The 23269-nt window shown below is 35.1% G+C and overlaps 1 protein-coding gene across 11 annotated transcripts in view; it reads left to right on the top strand.

Moving 5' to 3' along the window:
* LOC127524755 (mitogen-activated protein kinase 10-like) overlaps positions 1-23269 on the top strand; it is a 75388-nt gene that overhangs the window by 43878 nt on the left and 8241 nt on the right. For 6 of the 11 annotated variants that reach the window (XM_051916601.1, XM_051916604.1, XM_051916605.1 and 3 more), the window contains 7 exons: positions 150-315; positions 1661-1732; positions 8665-8847; positions 11014-11138; positions 13484-13507; positions 16767-16830; positions 17178-17255. In XM_051916601.1, the coding sequence (XP_051772561.1) occupies positions 150-315; positions 1661-1732; positions 8665-8847; positions 11014-11138; positions 13484-13507; positions 16767-16830; positions 17178-17255 (712 nt within the window). Of the gene's footprint in view, positions 1-149; positions 316-1660; positions 1733-4623; positions 4696-8664; positions 8848-11013; positions 11139-13483; positions 13508-16766; positions 16831-17177; positions 17284-23269 lie in introns of all 11 variants that reach the window. The other 5 variants (XM_051916608.1, XM_051916607.1, XM_051916600.1 and 2 more) reach the window with 4 other exon arrangements.

Here is a 23269-nt window from a genome sequence, read left to right as displayed (position 1 = left end):
ATGGATACACACCGCAGGATCAATAATGATGAAATAATTTTAATTTTGCGTGAACCAGAATTCATTCCTGGTTGGAAGGATAAATTTAAATAATAAATAAAATCGAAACTCTTGTCGTCAACTTACCATGACACATACTCCCCTTTAAGGATCTGAAACCTAGCAATATTGTGGTGAAATCCGACTGTACGCTGAAGATCTTGGACTTCGGGTTGGCGAGAACTGCCGGCACTAGCTTTATGATGACGCCCTACGTGGTGACGCGGTACTACAGGGCCCCGGAGGTCATCCTGGGCATGGGCTACAAGGAGAACGGTAAACCAATCACAGGGCTGCATGCAGATTGGCCAACACTTTCAAATAACACTAGAATCTTGGGTTTTATTGAATTGGAGTTTTGCAACTTTTAGTCGATGTCTGCCTACAATTTTAGTATTTTAGTAAGCGTGTGAAGCGGTATGTTTATGCAATTGGAAGTATGCTATGTTGTGGTCACATGACCAAACTCAGGGCTTCATGCAAATTGGCCAACACTTTCAAATAGCACTAGAATTTTGAGTTTTATAGACCCCATGAAATCAAAATGTGAGTTTTGTGACTTTTAGTCCATGTCTGCCAACAATTTTAGTATTTTAGTAAGTGTGTGAACCGGTATGTTTTATGCAAATGGAAGTATGCTATATTGTGGTCACATGACCTCACTACATTGTGTATTTAAGCAAGTTTTCATTTTGAAAGTAAATATGGTTATTTTACATTTTGAATGACTGAACACAAACGCCACCACAAAGTCGTAATTACGAGTTGGAAACTCTGAACTTTCCGAGTTTCCGAGTTGGAAGTGTGTTAGGGAGAAAATATGTTGAATGAAATGTCTGTTTTGATGGTAAATTTGTTTAAATGAATGAAATTTTTTGTTCACAATAAAACTAAGATGCGAGTACGAAATAAGATTGCTCAATTATGGTAGAATATAAAATGATTCAATTCATAGCACCTTCATAAATTGAATAAAAACATAAAAAAGCAAAACACACAGATGCACATTATTCATCATTTGCAGAAGTACTGTAGAAAAGGTACATCGCCATCTTGCTCCGACCAAAGTAACTTGAACGCACCTGATGTCGTAATTACGACTTTCCAACTCATAAATACGAACGTCCCAGGAGGACTTTCAGGAAATTGTGTTAAATGACAATATGTGTTGTTGACACTGCAAAGTATGTGTTCAAATGAGCAGTCCAGTTGGGTAAAAATAAACAAGTTTGTGTTTGGGAAAGTTACTTCAGTAGTTAGATTTCTTGCTAACCTGCTGTTAATTTACTGAAATACTAACAGTCTTTCCACTGCTTGAAAACTCATTAATACACTAAAGACTTAAATATTAGTGTGTATATTTAGAGTTTGAGAGAAGAGAGAGGTCAGGCTATGGATTTCCTGCCACAAACGGTCCTCCCTGAGGTCTGTCCCCAACTGCAATTTTGATCTGAGCAGTTGTGGAATAATCTTTTGTCTAATTACATGTGTGGCAGATATAATTAGCGAGAGTGATACAGCTCACATAGGTCTTTCTCTCTCTATCACTGATGACTGTTTTTGCTAACGCTAACCTCTCTTTTTCTTTCCTTTGCTCTCTTTCCTGCTTCTGTGCCTGCAGTGGATATTTGGTCAGTTGGTTGCATCATGGGAGAAATGGTGCGCCACAAAATCCTATTCCCCGGCAGGGATTGTATCCTTCATGAATGGGTCCAAACTGATTTGATTTGACTAGCCAATAAGAAAATAGCATCATTTATTTGTGAAAACAAGCATAATAATTCTTTATGAATCTTAATATTACACACACACATATATACACACACTCATAGTAATTTTACGATTACTATTTTATGGTTTTCATGGTTTTGTGGTCCACATGAGACTCAACCTGACTGGACCAGTGTTCATCTGTTCAGGCATAACTAATCGACTAAGGCTGTAGTTCTCCTAACCTGCAGGTTTTGCTCAGGTTTTCTTATTTATAGTTGTAGCTGAAATATCCAAATGCTGTATAAATCTCTTTTTCCACTTTGTGATACTTGTACCTTCTCTCATTCCCTTAAATCCCAGATGAATATTGAAGATTTTGTTCATTAGGATGGGATCATTGTCAGATGTGTTTTTGAGTTCAGTGGATCATTGTCGGATGTGTTTTGCACCTCTCCTCATCGCAATAGTTATTCGTCCTTTAATGGGAAGAGATTCTTGCATAATTGGCAATTAGAGAAAGTGAAACTAGTGAAATAATGATACAGTCTCCCTCTTCAGTCACTCATTAGGTTGAACTTTATTCATTTATTTAGTGGTTTCTCTTTCTGCTGTTGTTTTTGGATTGTTCTGTGATGGTGGTGAATCCTAGAGAGTTAAATTGTATTTATAGTTAAGTTGCAGGAGAACAGTGCTGGTTTTCTGCTCTCCAAACTGCAATTAAGGTATTGATTCTGTAGACCAAGCTTGGCTTATTTGGGTCTTTTTAAAAACTCATTAACACATGCCTGAATGAACTTCTTTGCTGTGCTGTTTCATCGATACCTCTTACCTAGTCAGCATCTACAGGGTCCACTTTACCAGAGCCTGAACACTAAAGCTCTTTTAAGTTTTTAACATTTTCATTTTGGTTGCATTTAAAGGATCTATCATGCCCTTTTTCAATGTCTTGATTTTGTTTTTGGGGTCTACTAGAATAGGTTTTTATACTTGAATGTTAAAAAAAAACATTATTTTTCACATATTTTACATTATAACAGCACCTCACTTTCCAGTCTGTCAGTAACGCTCTGGGGTGCGTTTCCCAAAGCCAAATATGGTCGCAAGTTCCGTCGTTACCAACACAATTCAACGGAACTTGCAACCATAGTTGTCTAACGATGCTTTTGGGAAACGCAGCCCTGTTTAGTTCCTATCTCTATGAAGCTCCTCCTTCTGAAAAGCGCAGTGTGCTCTGATTGGCCAGCTGGACCAGTGTGTTGTGATTGGTCAGCCACTTCAAGCATGTTATCATAACCGCAAGTTTCAACACACTACTAACACAACTCAACCAGACCTCACCCCTTTATTTGTGTATGCCTTGAGCAGGAATTATGTAAAGGGTTAGTTCACCCAAAAATGAAGATTATATCATTAATTACTCACCCTCATGCCGTTCCACACTCGTAAGACCTTCGTTCATCTTCGGAACACAAATTAAGATATTTTTGTTGAAATCCGATGGCTCAGTGAGGCCTGCATAGCCAGCAATGACATTTCCTCTCTCAAGATCCATTAATGTACTAAAAACATATTTAAATCAGTTCATGTGAGTACTGTGGTTTAATATTATAAAGCGACAAGAATATTTTTGGTGCGCCAAAAAAAACAAAAAAAAAAACGACTTGTATAGTGATGGCCGATTTCAAAACACTGCTTCATGAAGCTTCGGAGCGTTATGAATCAGCGTGTCGAATCATGATTCGGATCGCGTGTCAAACCGCCAAACTGCTGAAATCATGTGACTTTGGCGCTCCGAACCGCTGATTCGACACACTGATTCATAACACTCCGAAGTTTCCTGAAGCAGTGTTTTGAAATCGGCCATCACTATATAAGTCGTTATTTATAATATTAATTTATAATATTAATATTGAACCACTGTACTCACATGAACTGATTTAAATATGTTTTTAGTACGTTAATGGATCTTGAGAGAGGAAATGTCATTGCTGGCTATGCAGGCCTCGCTGAGACATCGGATTTCAACAAAAATATCTTAATTTGCGTTCCGAAGATTAACGAAGGTCTTACGGGTGTGAAACGGCATGAGGGTGAGTAATAAATGACATTATTTTCATTTTTGGGTGAACTAACTCTTTAAATGAGGAATATTGTGACGTGTTCGTTCCTGGAAGAAACTCAAGTCTACAGTCGAGGTGTTTCAGGGAGTTCAGAAACAGTGTTTACTGAAAGAATAAAGAATAACCCCCCTTTGGAGTGACTTTGTGCTTTGTAACTTTGCAGACCTTTTTCATGCTCAACATTACACATTAAAGAAAGTTGAAAATGTAATTTTGAGCCTGATATGCCTGTACGTTTTTGGCCTTGATTTTTTTTTTCCTGTATCACATTCTGCTAAACTCTTTTAGATTCTTAACATAGATTGCTCTAATTTCCTCGTTTAATAATAAATTAGAATATTTAAATCATGAATATGAAAGATTGCTTTATCTCACTGAACCTGAGTGAGTTCATAAGTGAAGTGAGATTTTGAACAAAATGGAGGCAATGATGGATAATCTTTTAAATGTGTCACATGTACTATCCTCTGTTAGTACTCTTTATAAATCTGTTGAGCTGCCTGCCTAGATAGCATTTTAAAGCAACACAAGTGAAAGAGTGTTCCAAAATGTGGATAGCATTTGTGAAAGCATGAATCCAAGCAACAAACTTCATTGGAATCAATTGATTCGAGCATACGAGTTGCTTATGTAGTATTCTAAATCAGGTTTTGGAAGAGTTATTATATTAAAATATATAGTATGCGTGTCATTTTATGTGATATAATGAGTGTCTGATAGTATGTTGCATATGTGTATGTGTGTGGTGTAGTGGACATGTGGTCTGTAGGCTGTATCTTTGGGGAAGTTATAAGAGGAACAGTGCTGTTTCCAGGGACAGATCGTATCCTTCCCTTCTGTCTGTTCTCCACTCTGCTGTCTTCTTTCATATTTTACTTGCCAAATATGACCATATGAATGTGTGTGTGTGTGTACGTGTATATACACACACATGCATATTAAAATGTTAATATACACTTTATATATTTAAATGTTATGGTTTGGTGTCTGCTAAGATATCTTCTGCTCAACAAGGCTGAAATTTATTGGATCAAAATTACAGAGAAAATAGTAATATTGTGAATTATTATTACAATTTAAAAGAAATGCTTTCTATATATATATATACTACATATATATATATATATATATATATATATATATATATGTAGTAGATACTATTGGAAAATTCTTGCTAGAACCCTAGATCACATGAATCTAATAGAAACAAACCTGTTTTTTATTAGACTCACCATTTAACCTGATTTTGGAAGCTATTTGAAGAAAGAAAGCCACCAGGCAGCCGTTATTGTTTGTTTGGCTCCCTTAAACGTGTGATTGCAAGATAGAGGGAGAGAGATACGGGTCTGGCTTTGTGTTTTGGGTGGGCGGGTCGTTCCCTGTTGGATGATGTAATGTAGTCCTCGCTGCCCCGGCCCTTTGAACCAGGACCCCCCTTTGTGGGAATCATGGGAAGCCTGGGGAGCAAAAGCAGTCATGTGACTCCCCAAGGCTAACTGGGCTACCATGACAACATCCATTTCCCCCGTCTGTTGCTAGGCACCCATACAGACGGCTCTTAACGTCTTCAGGATCCATTCACTCTGTTCAGCGCAGACCTATATGCCGTAAACCATTCGCTTAAATGGCACTAATCAAGAGCGTTGAATTCCAGCAGCCTCTCTCTCCATCCCGTTCCTGCCCTAGCTGCCCTAATTTCCCACCGCTGCACTTCTGTGATAATGACGAATGAATAGATCATTTTATAGCAAGGGTGCAGTTCAGATTTCTTAAATAAGAAGTGTTTGAACCGGTCGATGACATTCAGATGTTATGTACACTACCTTTGAGTCTCTTCTGCTGACCAAGGCTGCATTTATTTGATCAAAAATACTGTAAAACAGTAATATTGTGAAATATTATTACAATTTAAAATAACTGTTTTCTTTTTAATATATATATTAAAATGTAATTTATTCCTGTGATGCAACACTGAATTACTCATTACTCCAGTCTTCAGTGTCACATGATCCTTCAAATCAATCTAATATGGTGATTTGGCTATAAATCATTTTTGTGGAAATCAATTTTTTAAAGGTTTTGGGTACTTAGTTAAAAAGAGATTAATACTTTTATTTAGCAAGGATGCATAAATATTAGGGATGCCTGATACCAAGCTCATGTACTTGTACTCGTACTCGTAAAAATACCCCTGATACCAAAGACCGATACCTCACGTGACGTAACTGACAGATTTTTCCGTGCACCGGCGGCAGCAGCAGAAACAATGTCAGCCTCAGGGGTGTGGAAATACTTCAAATTAATGATGACACAACACGCACATTGCGAACTGCATGCTTTCAGTCACAATTCGTTATCGATTAGTGAAGGCGGGATAGGCGGAATCGCGCTGAATGACACAGACCAGAAGCGCTCTCTCTCTCTCGTGCGTGCTCTCTCTCTCTCTTTTTTGCGCGTGATCCCAGTTCTCTCAGAGAGCACGCGATCAGTTCTCCTTGCGCCTGAATGGTCAAATGCACACATAATTGTGAAAATGTCCATCGTGTGGAGTATCTCACGTAAATACAGTCGGTTATGGCTTAAGTCGACGTAAACATTTGGGTGAAAACAGGATATGTGCCAGTATCCATGGATTCGGTCTTAAAGGGACCGTAGCCTATATTTGTCATTAATGTTAATAAAACAACAAAATATGTTAAATAAATGTATACATGGTAAATAAACCTACTGTCTCTGAAAAACAAGTTTTTTAATTTGTATCTCTATAGTATTTGTTGTATTGTTTGTAATTTGTTTGTAAATTTCTTTTTATATAACAGCAATTATATATATTGGTAATTATGCCCTTTGAAAGTTATTGGACATCGTGAAATTATAGTCTCACTGTGTTGTGCTTGGAAAACTGCCACATCACAAAAAAAAAGAAAAAGAGAGAGAGAGAGAGAGAGAGAGAGAGAGAAATTAATAAATGTATAGGCATCGGTATCGGCGAGTACTAGAAAAAAGTATCGGTACTCGTACTCCGTCCTTAAAAAATGGTATCGGTGCAAAAGTCACAGTAAATACATTTATAATGTTACAAAAAATTTCTTTTTCAAATAAATGCTGTTAATTGAACTTTCTATTCATCAGAGAATCCTGAAAAAATATATCACTGTTTTCACAAAAAAATGGTAATACTAAGAACCATTATTAATAATGAACGCCAATAATAATTCATAAATTGTGCAGCAAATCAGCATATTAGAATGATTTCTGAAGGATCATGTGACACTGAAAACTGGAGTAATGATGCTGAAAATGTAGCTTTGATCACAGGAATAAATTACATTTTGAAATATAATCAAATAGAGAACAATTAATTTAAATTATAATATTGCAATTTCACAATATTTGTACTGTATTTGTATACAGCCTTGGTGAGCATAAGAGACTGCTTTCAAAAACATTAAAAAATCATTATTCCAAACTTTTGGTGATGTAAATATAAAAATTAAATCATTTAATAAAATATTTGTTATATTAATCATTAATTCATTTATTGCTCATGATATTAGGTCAGGCAATCTGATTGGAACTGTTTGGCCATAATGTGATAACATCCGCTGAAGCATGTGATAATAGATCAGGGTCAGAAATTAACAGGGACTTGGGGCAAAAAATAACACTGAAATTGACAAAAATGCCACTGAATTTGAAATGTTGGGGTAAAAAAATGTTGATAAATGGAAATTTTAATATAAATATAAATTAATGAATGGATGATATTGATGTATTTGACATAAAATGATGACACAGTACTATACGGTATAGACCTTATGCAGCCCCGCCCCTTTCCAGCGCTGCGATCGTTGTCTTTTGACTTCCGGTTTGTATTTCCACAGCGATCTTACATATTTATGAATGAACTGCTCGTTTTAAAATCTTCCCAGTCTACTGACATTTATTAAGACATCTACTTTAAACATTACAATGCTCATGATATCTTTCATTAACTCTACAACAAGTAAATCCACTTCACCAGCTAATTATTCTTTGACAGCGATGCCATAGAAATATACAGAGCTACCGCAAAAACGGAAGTTCAAAGACAATATTATAAAGATGGCGGCGCGCTTGTTTCTCTAGCGCATAAGGTCTAAATGTAATATGCAGATATAGAGCAGATATAGCAGCTTAATGAAAACATTAGTTCTCTGAAACTGTTTTTCCCTTCGGAATGAACTCTTACAAGATTTACAAGTTCCATCTTATGAGTTTTGAGCAAATGCATAATGAAAATGAGAGTTATAATATTGAGTAATATTGGAATATAAGGTAATATTGGATCTTATGGTGTCAGGAGTTTGTGTTTGAGCCTAATGGGCAGTAATTAAAAAAAAAAAATCAGATTCTCTTATTGTAATGTCTTGGTTGGTGTCATTAGTATCAATTTCTCTTATGTTGATTTGGTTTCTTTTCCATTTATGTACTACAAATTCAGGCTTTTTTCACACTCAGGGTCTAAATAGGACCCCTCTGGGTGTTTTAACCTTCACTGATGTAGCTTTTATTATGCTGGGGAGGAAGTGTAATCAAACTTTATTTTACTTCCGATGGCATTTTTAGGCTCACAGCACTTGCTTTTATGTTTGTCTTGTGTAATCATGTTAGAATAACCACATTATGTAGTTATCTTCATTTTATACTCTGTTTAAAAGTGAAATATTATGCTTTATGTAATGCATAAACAACCTGAAAGGTGAGGAGTGTATACGTAGGTGTTTTTTTCCATGACTCCACCCACATTCAGACATCGACCAATGGAATAAGGTTATAGAGCAGCTCGGCACACCCTCTCCTGAGTTCATGAAGAAACTGCAGCCGACGGTGCGTAACTATGTGGAGAACAGGCCAAAATATGCTGGCCTGACCTTCCCGAAACTCTTCCCTGATTGCCTCTTCCCTGCAGACTCGGAGCACAACAAACTCAAAGGTAAGTGAGAATTTGTGCACATAAAATTAAAATTAAAATGTATATATTAATTATATTAATATTAATTAGAATTTCCTCTGTAATATATGTAACATAAAAAATTCATTCCTTTTACTTTAATGTAAAAAAAATATATATTTGTTTAATTGTAAAGTACACTTAAGCCATTTCTTTGTGAGCTTTACTCAAAAATACTACTAGGATACTTAAATAAACAATCAAATGAGGTGAACAATGATATTTCTGTTTGACTCATCTCTCTTTGTATTTGTATGTGTGTTATTTTAATGGTTTGCCTGCAAGAATCAGGCAGCAATTTCCTTCCCATTTGCAAAATTGAGAGACATTTCATAAATTGTTATCAGAGCTCCTGTTGTTCTTCAGGGGATAACAGAGGAGAATCATGAGCTTTTGATATGGAAATTGCGTGGTGGATTTTATTGCTGGTGAACAGACATCACAGGCCAGTGCTGAATTTTCTACAGTTTGGGAAACAAAGAAGGATATAAGGCACTGCTGGGCTGATTAGACTCTGTGTGTCTGTGAGTGTAAATTGTGTGGGTGAGTCTAACGGATATGAGTGTGATTCTGAAGCCGTCAGGGACAGCAGCTAAAGGCTCGGTCTGTCACAGTGTGATGGAGGAGAGGGTTCAGCGCACATTTAATTCCAGGCCTTGTGGAAACACTGCACATTTTTGATGACTCACTGATTCAACTCATCAGCCTGTTAGTCGAGGCTCCATGAACTGTTCTGGGTGTGTGAGATAAGGAAGACATCCAGTATGGGCTGTGCTGTGAGCCACTAAGTTTAAAAATGGGAGCCACCATATTTTATTTTATTATTTTATTTTATTTTTTATGTTTTAATATTTTATTTTATGTTTTATTTTATTATTTTATTTATTTTATCATTTTGTCATTTTATGTCATGTCATTTTATGTCTTGTCATGTTATTTTATGTCATGTCATTTTATATCGTCATTTTGTCATATCGTTAAATTTTGTTCCTTTTGTGCATTAACTTTTTGTCTAATTGTAAATTCAGTTTGCGTTTCAGATTCATTATGTATTTTATTTTATTTATTTTAGTTTAGTTTAGTTTTATATTTTATTATTTTTTTATATTTTATTATATTATATTTTATTATTTTATATTATTTTATTTTATCACTTTGTAATTTTATGTCATGTCATTTTATGTCATGTCATTTTGTTTTATTTCGTTAAGTTTTGCTCCTTTTGTGTATTAACTTTTTGTCTATTTGTGAATTCAGTTTGCGTTTCAGAATCATTTTATTTATTATTTTATTTTATTTATTTTATTTCAGTTTTATATTATTTTATTTTTATATTTTATTATATTTTATTTTATATTTATTTATTTATTTTATTATTTTATTTTGTTATGGTATTTCATTATATTTTTGTTCCATTTCATGTATTTTATTTTATTACGTTACTCTATTTTGTCATTTTATTTATTTTTATCATTTTATTTTTGTTCAGCTTTACTTTTTTGACTCTTTCTCTTTCTGTTTGCGTTTCAGTTTTACTTTATAGTCTGCAAACACTTAGCCAATATAAATGTAAAGTTTTTGTCATGTTAATAAAATATTTACATGACAAATTGAGATTGAAAGGCAGTGAGGGGGAGTGAGTCACAGAGAGTGAGAGTCAGCCATACAGATCTGCAGAAATCAGTGTCGGCCATTTTGAAGCGGTCCAGCTGGTGGCAGAGAGAAGGGAGAGATGGGATGATGCTGTGAGAGGAGAGAGAAAGGGTCTGACTTTACCCAGCTATTTATAGAGCAAGAAAGTGAGGGAATCAGAGAGCGTACAGAGGTGGAGAGGAAGGGAGGGAAGGAAAGGTGAGAGCATGAGGAAAGAAGAGCAGGAAAAGAGAGTGTGATGTTTTCAGTGCCCTTGCGAAGGAACAAACAGAAATAGAGGATGAAATATAAAGATTGTGGTGTCTGATTTGTGAGATGTTTGCACTGCATTCCTCAAACATCTGAAATCAACAATGTTTACTTGCTTAATAAATTTCTCTGCTCTAATGTTATGCTATATATAACATTAGCTTTATAAAAATTATACACTTCTGTGAAATGCCCTCATTTTAATGATGTAAACATTTCTAAGCTCTGTTGTCATGTGTTTTATAGCTAGTCAGGCCAGAGACCTGCTGTCTAAGATGTTGATCATTGATCCTGCTAAGCGGATATCAGTGGACGAGGCCCTGCAGCACCCCTACATCAATGTGTGGTACGACCCGGCCGAGGTGGAGGCAGTGAGTATAGCTCTCCCTAATTCTCTCAGCACTATCGATTAGTGCGCCTGGGGCCATCTGTCACCTGTTTATTCTGATTTGGCAGCCTCTCAGCTGAGTCCACACTACTGCTAGCTAATTAAAGACTGGCCACAGCTTTTATATACTCAGGCCTGTGCTAAAGTTTGGCCATATTCACTATTCTGATTCATTCAGTCATGGTTGGACCACTGTGACCAATCATGATATCCTCCATCACTCACAACTGATTGGATAGGACTGAAATTTTTTTTTTATTATTATTTTATTGTTTATTGTTATACTACGCACAACACTATAAATAGGTACAAATCGATATGATATATTGTAAGACATATTCAGTCTAAATTTTCAGGACAAAGAAAATGTATGGAAAGATTTTAAAATGAAACACTGAAGAATGTTTTTTTTTCTTGAATTTATTCAGATAATAAATTTCATTCATTTATTTTCATTCACTCACTCATTCATTCTTTCATTCACTGACTCATTAATTCGTTCACTAATTCACTCATTCATGCATCCACTCATTAATTAATTAATTCATTCATTTTAATTCACTCACACTCATTTACTCATTCACTCACTCTTTCAATGATTCTTTCATTCATTCATTCATTCATTCATTCATTCACTGACTCATTCATTCATTCACTGACTCATTAATTCATTCACTCATTCATTCACTCACTCATTCACTTATTTATTCACTCTACTCATTAATTCATTCACTGATTCATTCACTCACTCGCTCATTCACTGACTCATTCATTTGTTCACTAATTCATTCACTCATTCATCCATCCACTCATTCATTCATTCATTCATTCATTCATTCATTCATTTTCATTCACTCATTCATTCATTCATTTTCATTCACTCACACTCATTTACTCATTCACTTACTCATTTACTCATTCATCCAAACATTCATTCATTTTCATTCACTCACACTCATTTACTCATTCACTTACTCATTTACTCATTCATCCAAACATTCATTCATTTTCATTCACTCACTCATTTACTCATTCACTTACTCATTTACTCATTCATCCAAACATTCATTCATTTTCATTCACTCACACTCATTTACTCATTCACTCAATCATTCTCTCATTCACTGACTCATTCATTCACTGATTTGTACACTCATTCATTCATTCACTGACTCATTAATTCATTCACTAATTCATTCATCCATTCATTTTCATTCACTCACACTCATTTACTCATTCATTCACTCATTCATTCATCCACTCATTCATTCATTTTCATTCACTCACTCATTTACTCATTCATTCATTTACTCATTCACTCACTCATTAATTCGTTCACTAATTCACTCATTCATTCATTGACTCATTAATTAATTCACTCACAATTTTTTTAATTCATTCATTCACTCATTCATTCACATTGTTATATATTGTTTACTATTTATAAAATATTATAAATTAAACTCACTACATTAGGTTACACCAACAAAAATATTTTTAACAATTGCATGCATGTATGAAATATCGAACTGCAATAATTAATGAGATTTTTACATTTTTATTTATTTTTAAAAAAAAGACATTTAGTAATGGATTGATTTAATTTTATTGATTTATTTTAATGTTTTAATTGTTTTTGTGTGCTGAAAAAATTATTCTGGCTAAAACAATGTAATTTTAGTCAAATAATCAGTAATATTGATCATCATATTTGGATGCTTTGATGAAAATTATATTATATTATATTATATTATATTATTTATACAGATCCTCACTCAGTAGTTTTAGATTATTAGCTAGGTTTACCATGTTGCATTTGTTGAGTTTGTAAATGTTGATGGTTGATTCTGGGGACCTTCATCAGTTTGAGAGGACACAAGAAAGGAGTAAAAATAACAGAAGGTTGTCCTGTTCTTTGATGAAGTTTTCTAAACATTTAATAAGCATTTGACTGATTCTATTCACACGTCCCCTTTTGACAAACAGCCTGTTCTTGTCTAAAGTGCGCATCTCAACTGTTTCAAAGGGGTTTCAATGACGCAGCGAGTCTGGTTTTCTTGTTTTAGAGAGTACAGAACACATAGTAAAAGCTAAAGAGACAAATTTTTAATGAAATACTAGCTCACATTTATTCTGTATAGCTGTTAGCAGATGCCATTTTATGTGAACATACATTTTCTGTTGATCGAATTATGAAACAAAAATACTAGTATGGTAGCACTATGATAGAAAATCTGACATAGTTTGTTTTAATAACCCATGAAGCATCGTTATGATTAGTGTGATTCTTTTCTCCTTCTCTCTGGTGTTTCTCTTTCTCTGATGAAGGCCAGGAATCAGCAGATATCTATGGTAAATAAAGACCATTCCACACCTAGGAAACCTCCTCATCTCAAATCACTCACACACCGATCTCTTTGTAACAAACATTGATGCCTAGAATGCAAAAACAGGAAAAAAAAATTTCAGTGTGTGTAGGGTGTGAATATCTGTGTGTATTTGTGTGTGTCTGTATTGTGTACTAATCTTGTAGAATGCAGCAAAGAGATAATGAATTTAGAATAGAATAGAATGCTGAGGAGGTTTAAACTTTTTTAAGTTAATGTAAAGGCACCAAACCTTCCCACAATTCTGGTTGGTGGTCAAATGCAAGACTCTAGATCCTTAAATATTGGTAAATCATGATCAAACCTTAATTATTAATTTTTACAATGATGTATAACAATCATTCAGGTCAACCAGTTAACAAATGCCTCCCAATCACACTGAACAAACAGAACTCACTTTTAAACTATATCTACACTAATCCAGATCCATTTGAAAATGGCGTTTTCATTTCAAAACGCTCTCCATCCACACTAGCATTTTCAAGTGCTTTCCAAAAGTTTCTTGTCCACACTGAAACGTCAGAAGACGCTTAAATCATCCAACTGCACATGCGTAAAATGTAATAAAAGCTTACTGAGATGATACCAAGAGACCAGACATAAAAAAGTTCTCATGCTATTCTTCTGGCGCAAACATTTTATTAGCAAAATATCTCACACCGCTGTCAATCATGACATTACAACCCATTTTTATACCATTAAATAACTAACTAAAACCAAACTTGTTGGAAAACGAACACTTGAACATATGTGAGCGTGATGAGAGCTACCAAAAATGACAGAAGCCATCTTTGGGGAAAAAAATTGTGTAAAGTGTAATTGGATTTTTAGTTTGGCTCACATCCCATTCGATTAAATGGAGAGGGTGGGGTTTATAACCTATACTGCAGCCAGCCACCAGGGGGCGATCGAAATGTTTTGGCATCATTTTATAGGATGAGTGCGGCACACTTAGTATACACTAGGGCTGGATGATTTTTCCGACTTTTTTTCCCGATTAATTCAAATTTAATGTTTTGCCACAATTTTATTATTTTTAAATTAAGAAATCACGGTGTTAAATAAAAATGTTATCAAACATTACAATTAGACTACACATGTTGACAATTCAGCAATGATAACAGTTAATACAAGAAAATGAGCCGACAACATGATGGTTCGCCTGATTAACCGTTCTCGTGACACTCTATGAACATAGAACACATCGCTAGTCTTAAACGGCTGTTCACTCAGAAATGTGTTATGCGTTGAAAAAAAAGAGACACGGGCAGTGGAATGGGGGAAAAAAAGTTATTAGACGTGAGTTAAACTTTTTTTTTTTTACTTGAGCTCCACGTTTGTAGAATGCCGTTTCATGGGTGAGATGCAAAAGATGCAAGACACGAGTGCAACAGCCAAACATGTCCGCCAAACATAAAAACAATAGGAAAAATAGCACAGTGGAATGCAAAAACCTGTAAACAACTTCTACTGTATGTTTGATATTTCATGTTTGCATGATGGTGACAGGCTGAAAGCTGTTATTTTCTGTTTTTACAAAGCATTTGCTGTTAATAATAGTAGATAAGTTTGTACAATATATATGTCATGCATATTTTCTGGAAAAATATTTAACATAAGTCATTTGTTTTACACTTACACCATGTAGATCACTTCAGGTGTGTTGCACTTGGAATAGAACTTTTTTTAACCAGACTGTTAATAAAGAGAATGTTACTTTTTTAAGTTGACTAGTTAAACATTTAAAAAATCGAAATCGTGAATCAGTCAATCGTTCTAATTTTTTTTTTTTTTTTTTTTGCCATATTGCCGAACCCTAATATAAACATATCTATCGGTACAATATGCGTCACATGACTAAACGTGTCATTGTTTTCAAATTCCTCCGTTTTCACAGTACAACATGAAAACAGCATTTTCAAACTGATCCATTTGGGAGAGCATCTTCAAAAAGTTCAGTTTTCGCAGGACAAAACTGCCATCTCAGTGTGGATGGAAGGCCAAAACAGAGAGAAAAAGATGCGTTTTTTTATTTTTCTGGATTAGTGTAGACATAGCCTCAGAAATATTTACTTAGTGTAAAGGCGTTAAAATAACTGGTAACACTTTATTTTAGTGTCGTAGTTACACGTTACTACGTGTTCTTACAATAGTAATAACAGTAAATTATGCGTAATTACAAGTAACGAACACTAAACCAAACTCTAACTGTAGTTAATTAATAGTACTTAGTACTTATGTGAGTAATTACAATGTAACTACGGCACTGTAGAATGTGTAACCAAATAACTCACCTGTGGGTTTTGTGAAATAAATATAAAACTAATACACTGTAAATTAATTATGCAGGTTATTGTGTGTTAAGGAACCTCGTTTTCCCATAATGATCCTTTCACTGCCATTTAATCACTCTCTTTCTCTTTGTATCTTTATATCTTTCTTCGACTCTCTGGCTTGTCACAAAACCTAGTGAGCTGCCTACCTAGACAGCATTTTTGGCATCAACAATAGAGCATTTGAAATGAATCACATGTGGATGCCAAAAAAAAAAGAACATTTAAATGCCTGAAAATGCTGCTGAGGATTGATTTGATTGTCAATGTATCCATGATGCCCCAAAATGCAGTCTAGTTAGGCTGCTCACTAGGTTCTGAAACACAGCCTCTCTCATGTCTCTGTCTTAATCCTAAACCTGCAGACTTTTCTCTGATTTTCTGTCCTACTAATGGTGGTGTTTGGTCCTTATTTACTAAGTTCTTACTGTTGAACATGTCAGCTGCATGTGCAAATGGTGGTAGCACTTTACATTACAGTGTTCATGTTATTTTTCGTGCAAAAATTATTAATTACAATAAAGTAATTTAATAGACACATGTAATTTACTCAATATATTATAACATGAACACTATAATGTAACATATTAACCCTGATGTTTAAATCTGGCCCTCATACTGTTTTCTGTTCAAGATCTATGCAAGATGAAAAGCATTACATCAAATAAGTGACTCTGCAGGAGCAGATGTGCTATATTTAGACATTATTAAACACTAAATATAAGTACATATACTGCCTGATGAATAAAGCATGAGATTTGATTCTTTTTTAACTGTAAGAAGATTGTCTTTATGATTAAAGACAAGCAATGATAAAGCTTAAGACACTCAATGTTTGTGATAATGTTGGGGTAACGATTAAATGTGTTCCTCTTTCTCTCTCTGTCTCAGCCTCCTCCACAGATCTATGATAAGCAGCTAGATGAGAGGGAACACTCGATTGATGAATGGAAAGGTAGGCCTTCGTTTGGAGCTCTCTGCATGTAGACATGACAGAACTCATGACCCACAGACAGATGAAGAAATGCAGCAGTACATCATTCACCAGATGGTTGTTTTTTAATCATGGCCGCCATTTGTTTTTATACTGAGCCCATTAGTTTCTATCCTCAGATGCTAAAACTAGCCATTTTTAGCATCTGAGGATAGAAACTAGGATAATAATCTACAAGTAATTGTTAATTTTATCCTTGTCTTGTTTTTTGTTGGTTTCTTATGAACCAAGCGTGCTTTTGAGCTCATTAGCTCTAAATGTGTTCATTTCTCTCTTTTTTTCTCCACCTGTGTCTCTCTCTGGCTCAGAGCTCATTTATAAAGAGGTGATGAACTTCGAGGAGAGAACAAAGAATGGTGTGGTGAAGGGACAGCCCTCTCCCTCAGGTACTCTCTGTGCATAAGCTATGCTTCTGTAAGTCAATTTAAAGTGATTTCAGCTGTTTATGAGAAACCCTCCCATTGTGACTGCTCCATTTGTCCCTGTCCCCCTCTCATCTCGTCCGTGTGACTCAAACAGAACACGTCTTGAGTGTGATTACGTGCTAGTTTTTCATTATGTTGGTAATCTGTAATTTTGACAATGTTGTCTGTTGTAGTCTTTGCTGAAATTAATAAAAGGTGCTGTAACGATTTCAGCCACTACCGCTATTCTTTGACTCAAACAGAAAATTCTCAGTTTACAAGTTGTAATTACAAGTTCTACGAGGATGTGACCGCTTTTTCCAACCTGTAATCTTGCATTTACGGTAATTACGTCATAGCGTAAACACACCTAAAACCCCGCCCCCAAAGACATGCCAACTGAAGTGCACGCTGATTGACAGGCAGAGAGTGTTTTTAATTGGCTAAAAAAGCGTGGGTCTCTCCCAGAGTTTTGTGCTGAGACTGTAGTGAATTAGGATTTCTGGATTTGTCGGGGACATTTTATTTGTGGTATACACCAAAAAATCTTACAGCATCTTTAAGAAATCACTTAATAACACTGTATTTAATTTAGCCTATTTTTCACTTGAAGAGTTACAGTTGATCCTTCGCTAAGCCCCGCCTTAAAATGTTACTGACCAATCCAGCCCCCCATTTTCTCAGGCAAGCTTCATCTCGTTTACAGTGTGTACATAATTAGGCAAATTGATATTCTGATCATTTCTTTCAAACAACTTTTTTTTTAAATTCCAAACCACATCAATCTTAATAACTACTATTGATTTTGCATATAATCATTTATAAGTTATATTTAATTATTAACGAGGGCAGGAAGTGAAAAAGCCTTATATTCAGATGGGCATAATTATTAAGCAGGTTTTCTTTTACAGATAAAATGGGCAAAAAAAAAAAAAGAGATTTATCTCACACTGAAAAGTCTGAAATGTATTAAATGCCCATGAGAAGGATGCAATACTAATGCACTTGCATAATAATTATGCACACACTGTATAATGTAAGTCAATGGAGGATCTGTGAGTTTGGATAAACTTATACACAGTTCTATTAATTGAAAATATCCCAAAATACAGTCAAATGATTTTCATAACCATCACTTAAAAAAAAAAAAAAAAAAATATATATATATATATATATATATATATAATTTTTTTTTTTTTTTTTCAGTTGATTCTGAGAAGCATTTGCCTTGATTCTGGTTCAGAGTGTTATTGTACAAGTGTAATTGAACTTGTTTTTAATATCCCAGCATTTTTACCACTTTATGAGCATATTTTAAATTCCATATAACCATAACCATAATATAACCAAGGGGCAGAGCTTAGCAAAGGAAACATTTTGTGTGTTTTTTTTTTTTTTTTTTCCTTTGGACCATATGTAAATAAATGCTACATAAATGTAAAAATATCCAAGTAATGGTATAATTTTAACAAAAATCTAAGCGAATTAATGCTTAAGTTTAAAACATTGCTAAAATGTTAGGAACTGGCCTGGGTTAACTTTTAAAAATGTATGTGTATCTGATTTTATATTGTATTGTATATTTGCCACTGTATATGTATACATGTTTCATAATTAAGGTTGGAGTCCATGATGTCTGATATTAAAAATATAGTTAATTCAACACTGAAATATTTCTAGGATTGAGTTAGCATTTATTTTTCTTGGAGGTTTGTGGGATGTGGAGTCATCAGCAGCCTGCAGTGTCTCTGTTTGACCTGTAGAGGGCAGCACATGTATGTGTGTGTTTGCATTGGTGCAGTGTTGCATGTCTGCAGTCTGCAATCCTGCAGCATTGAGGTGACAGTCAGTGACACGAGCTGAAGTTCTTCCTGTTCACTGTCATTTCATTCACTTGTTAACATCTGATCACGTCAATGATACGTTGGTTTCTAGCTGCTTATGTTTTGTGATATTACTGGGATGTTTGAATTCATTTTGCATGCGTTGTAGCCTCATTTTCTCTCTCTCTCTCGCTCTCAGTCTCAGTCCGTCTCCCCCTTTGTAATTAAGTGCTTGTGCTGAAGAAAGCAGTCGCAATGCAGCTCTGTATTTCACAGCAGTGTGGGTTAGTGTGTTGTGATTTTGTGTAGAAAACCACATATTCAGTTCAATTGTATAGCACTTTTTATAAACACACATTTATGATTTCAAAGCAACTTTACAAATTATGGTTTTACAAACTCCACATATGTGGTTTATAAGTGTAATTATTGAGTGTGTTTTATGAAAAAGTATTATTTGCATTTTTCTGACAGGTACATGGTGGGTTATTTCCAACATACATTGATCACATGCCTATAAACAAGCTGGAAATCTTTTGACGGATGAGAATTCTTGAAGACTTGTGTTTATAGATGTCCTGCACCTGCAGTGGACCATTGTTGATGTGGCGTCCTGTACTAAACAGTGATTCAGTGTGTTTAGTTAAAGCCACAGAACTGTACTGGGGTTAAAAATCGATGCTGGCTATAAATCCTCATTCCCTTCCTGTTTTATTAAGGGTCTGGGAGTCAGAGATGCTGTGCTTTAAGAAGCTCCATCCTGCAATATAAACCAGAGATTTATGGTGGTCTCTCTGGGACGCTGGAGGTGTCCTTTGTGGGGGATGACTGGAGGATTCTGTTTAGTGAGATCAGAGCGATGTAGCTAAAAGTCTATTTTTCCACCCAAACGGTCACTGAAATCACATGTATGGGATATACATGTCATGATGCTATTTCCTGTGATAGGAGCTAGTACACTGTAAAAAATTATTTTCATGATTTATCACAATTTTTCTTTTGCCAAATCAACTTAGATAATGAATGTGGTTCAGATAATATATTATTTTGAGTTTCTGTTGATTAAACCAATCGCCTTCATTGTATCAACTCAAATTCTTAATTTCAATGAACTCAAAATTTTAAGGCAACCAGGTAACTTATTTTTTTAAGTTAAACCAACAATTCTTTTTTACAGTGTATGAATTGTGGGTAAAGAAACCAGGTCAATCTAAAAAGAGGAGTTGAAAGGCAGAACTTTTGAGATCGAAACAGAGCAGAGGAAATGGTCATGAGATACGCAGAAAACCAGTGAAGACATCTGTATGTTACATGTGTGTCGACTGCGAGGAAGAGCAATAAGTTGCTGGCTGCAGTTCACTTAATGGCCACCAGTGTTGCTAATAACAAGGGTTTCTGAATTCTACATACAGCCCCTTTAAGGCCCAGATCTTTTGCCGCTCAGATTGCACTTGCAACGCGCGAATACACTGCAGGCTAACTCTCGCTCGAATCCAAGGTAAATCATCAACGCTATCATCAGTGTTGTCAATTGACCCTTCGCAAAGACCCACCCCCCTTAGTTACTGTTGCTTGGTCCGACAAGCCATGGCGCTGTCACGGCACACAGAGTGAAAAATACATTGCGGAGCAAAGAGGACGCTGACAGCACGTCAACAGACAAGACAGAGCAGGTTACTTATGATATTAAACAAAATCCCAGCTTTCAAATTGTGTAATTTTTAAAGAAATTCGAACAATAAAAACCGTTTTGTGGCTCCTTAATGTGTCGTGACAGATTGCTGTAGCGCCTCAGCTCAAGCGGCTCGTGAACCGATCATCTCTTCCTACTAGTCAATTTATAGCATGAAATAAACATGAATGAACATGAGAAGGAATGTTGTTTCAAATGTGGAAAGACGTCAATACACACCATTTTTCAAGTTCAAGTCCACCAAGGTTAATCTTCTAACTGACTGCTTTGTCGGATAAAATGGCGGATTCGGCGTTATGATTGGTTAGATCGCTTGTCAATCAAACTCCCGGCGAAGGGTAAATTGCTTTCAGTTTAAAGTAGTTAAAACTGGTCGCTAAATGTTGCTAGATGACAACATACTGGCGAGTCCACTGATCTATATTAATATAAATATAGACCAGTGGGCGAGTCACGGAATCTAGATAAGGTTTGTCCAAGAAGTACCCCGGTGCGCACCCAGGTTCGCATGACAGCTTTCACATTAGCAATTAAACTGCGAGTGTGAAAGCCCCCTTAAACAGACGAAATGAGTCAGAGAAGAGCTCCGTGTGAAAGAAGGCGGAGCCTCAGCGCACTCCGTCTATTATGTTATCGCCATGGACCAATGGTAGTACGAAGGTGTTTTGCAGCTGGAGCGAACTTTTCCTAAGAGTTCACTTTGGAAAGCTGAAATATTTGAAATAATTGAAATATTACTACATTTTAAAATATATTAAAATGGAAAACAGATATTTTAAAATGTAATAATATTTCACAATATTACTGTTTTTGCTGTATTTCTGATTTTAAAAAATACAGCCTTGATGAACAGAGAATTATGGGCAATGTAAGGAGGTTTTCCCCGTCTTCCGTAGTGTTTGTGGAAAAATTCTTGTTTGTCTGTGCCGTGAGGCTCACTGATGCTCTCAGTGTGATGTGACATGTAACTAGCTATCACATTTTGCTGGTCTGGCATGATTTTATAGAGCGAAAGAGAGAGAGGCTGAAAGAGAGACAGTAACCATAAAGCTGACAGCAATAAAAACCCCTTGCTGAGCCAATGTCACCCACCCTCTTCATTTTTTCTTCTCATTTTAAAGGGTAGCTTCTGCTTTCATCATTTATCATATTGCCATTATTTTTTCACCTTAACCGTTGGTTCCAGTTCCACTCTGCAGTCACGCTTCAAAATTGCATGTTTGAAATGTTAATCTCAAATGAGGATGTGAGCAATGTAGTATAAAGTTATTATAAATCATGTTCACAGCACTGAATGGGCATTAAAGAGCTGCCTTCTATTAAAATGAAAGATGTAGCCTGTCAATCAAGTAAATTAGCTTGTAATGTTATCATAGAAAGCTGTTTAAGGGGTTATTTGCATTTGATTTTTATCAAAAAGCAATCTCCTTGCGTGTTATTGGAATGGGCAGAGCTCCTGTGTTGAAACAGATTTGGTGAAGGATTCAAGGATTTCTGGGTTGTGGATTTATAGGGCAGCCAGTGCAACTTTCAGACCTGATGATGAAAAATAGGGACAATTTGTCCTTTTTGCAGGAGCCTTTATTTATTTCTTCTTGTAGAGCGTTAGCGCCACCTAGTGGCATAACTCATATTTGATTTTTTATTTTTTTTTTATATATATATATATATTAGAATATATTTAGAATGAATTTAAGTACATTAAAATAATTTAAATAAATTATTTTAATACATTTAGTTTATAGTAATGTTTAATATATATATATATATATATATATATATATATATATATACACACACACACACACATACATTTTAGAATGCATTTAATACACTTAGAATGAATTTAAGTTACATTAAATAAAAACTTTTAATACAGAGTAATATTTCATAGAGAGAGATGTGTGTATTAGAGAGATGTGTGTAAAAAAGAATATATACATTTAGAATGAATTTTAATAATTAAATTAAATAATTTAAATATAATCTTTTAATACATGTAGTTTAGAGTAATATTTAATATATAGAGAGAGATGTGTGTATGTCAAGTCAAGTCAAGTCACCTTTATTTATATAGCGCTTTTTACAATGTAGATTGTGTCAAAGCAGCTTTACATTGATAACTGGTACATTGTTTGGCTGCACAGCAGCTCTTAAAGAATAGTGTCAATGCAGGCAGATCAAAGCACTGTTGAATATCAAAATGTCAAGTCAAGTTTCCCCAACTAAATGTGTGTGTGCCTACTCTAATTGTTAGCATCTGTTAGCATTTGTACAAAAATGTGGCTCAACATCCTACAATATCACCTCAGAGCCGACTCAGTCCATGGACTCCACCCTTAAAGACCCCACTTTCATCCCTGTGGGTTATTTGTACACGTTTTGTTGTTAATGTACTTTTTGATATTTGATCTTCTGCTTGTAGTATCTATTAGCCCTGTAGAGGGCACTGTGGCTGCTCTACTTTTTTCGTTGTAACC

The sequence above is a fragment of the Ctenopharyngodon idella genome, chromosome 13 (assembly GCF_019924925.1).
Source record: "Ctenopharyngodon idella isolate HZGC_01 chromosome 13, HZGC01, whole genome shotgun sequence".
In the NCBI taxonomy this organism is placed as follows: Eukaryota; Metazoa; Chordata; class Actinopteri; order Cypriniformes; family Xenocyprididae; genus Ctenopharyngodon; species Ctenopharyngodon idella.
Note: the sequence above shows the minus strand (reverse complement) of the source record. Positions and strands in the feature narration are given on the sequence as shown.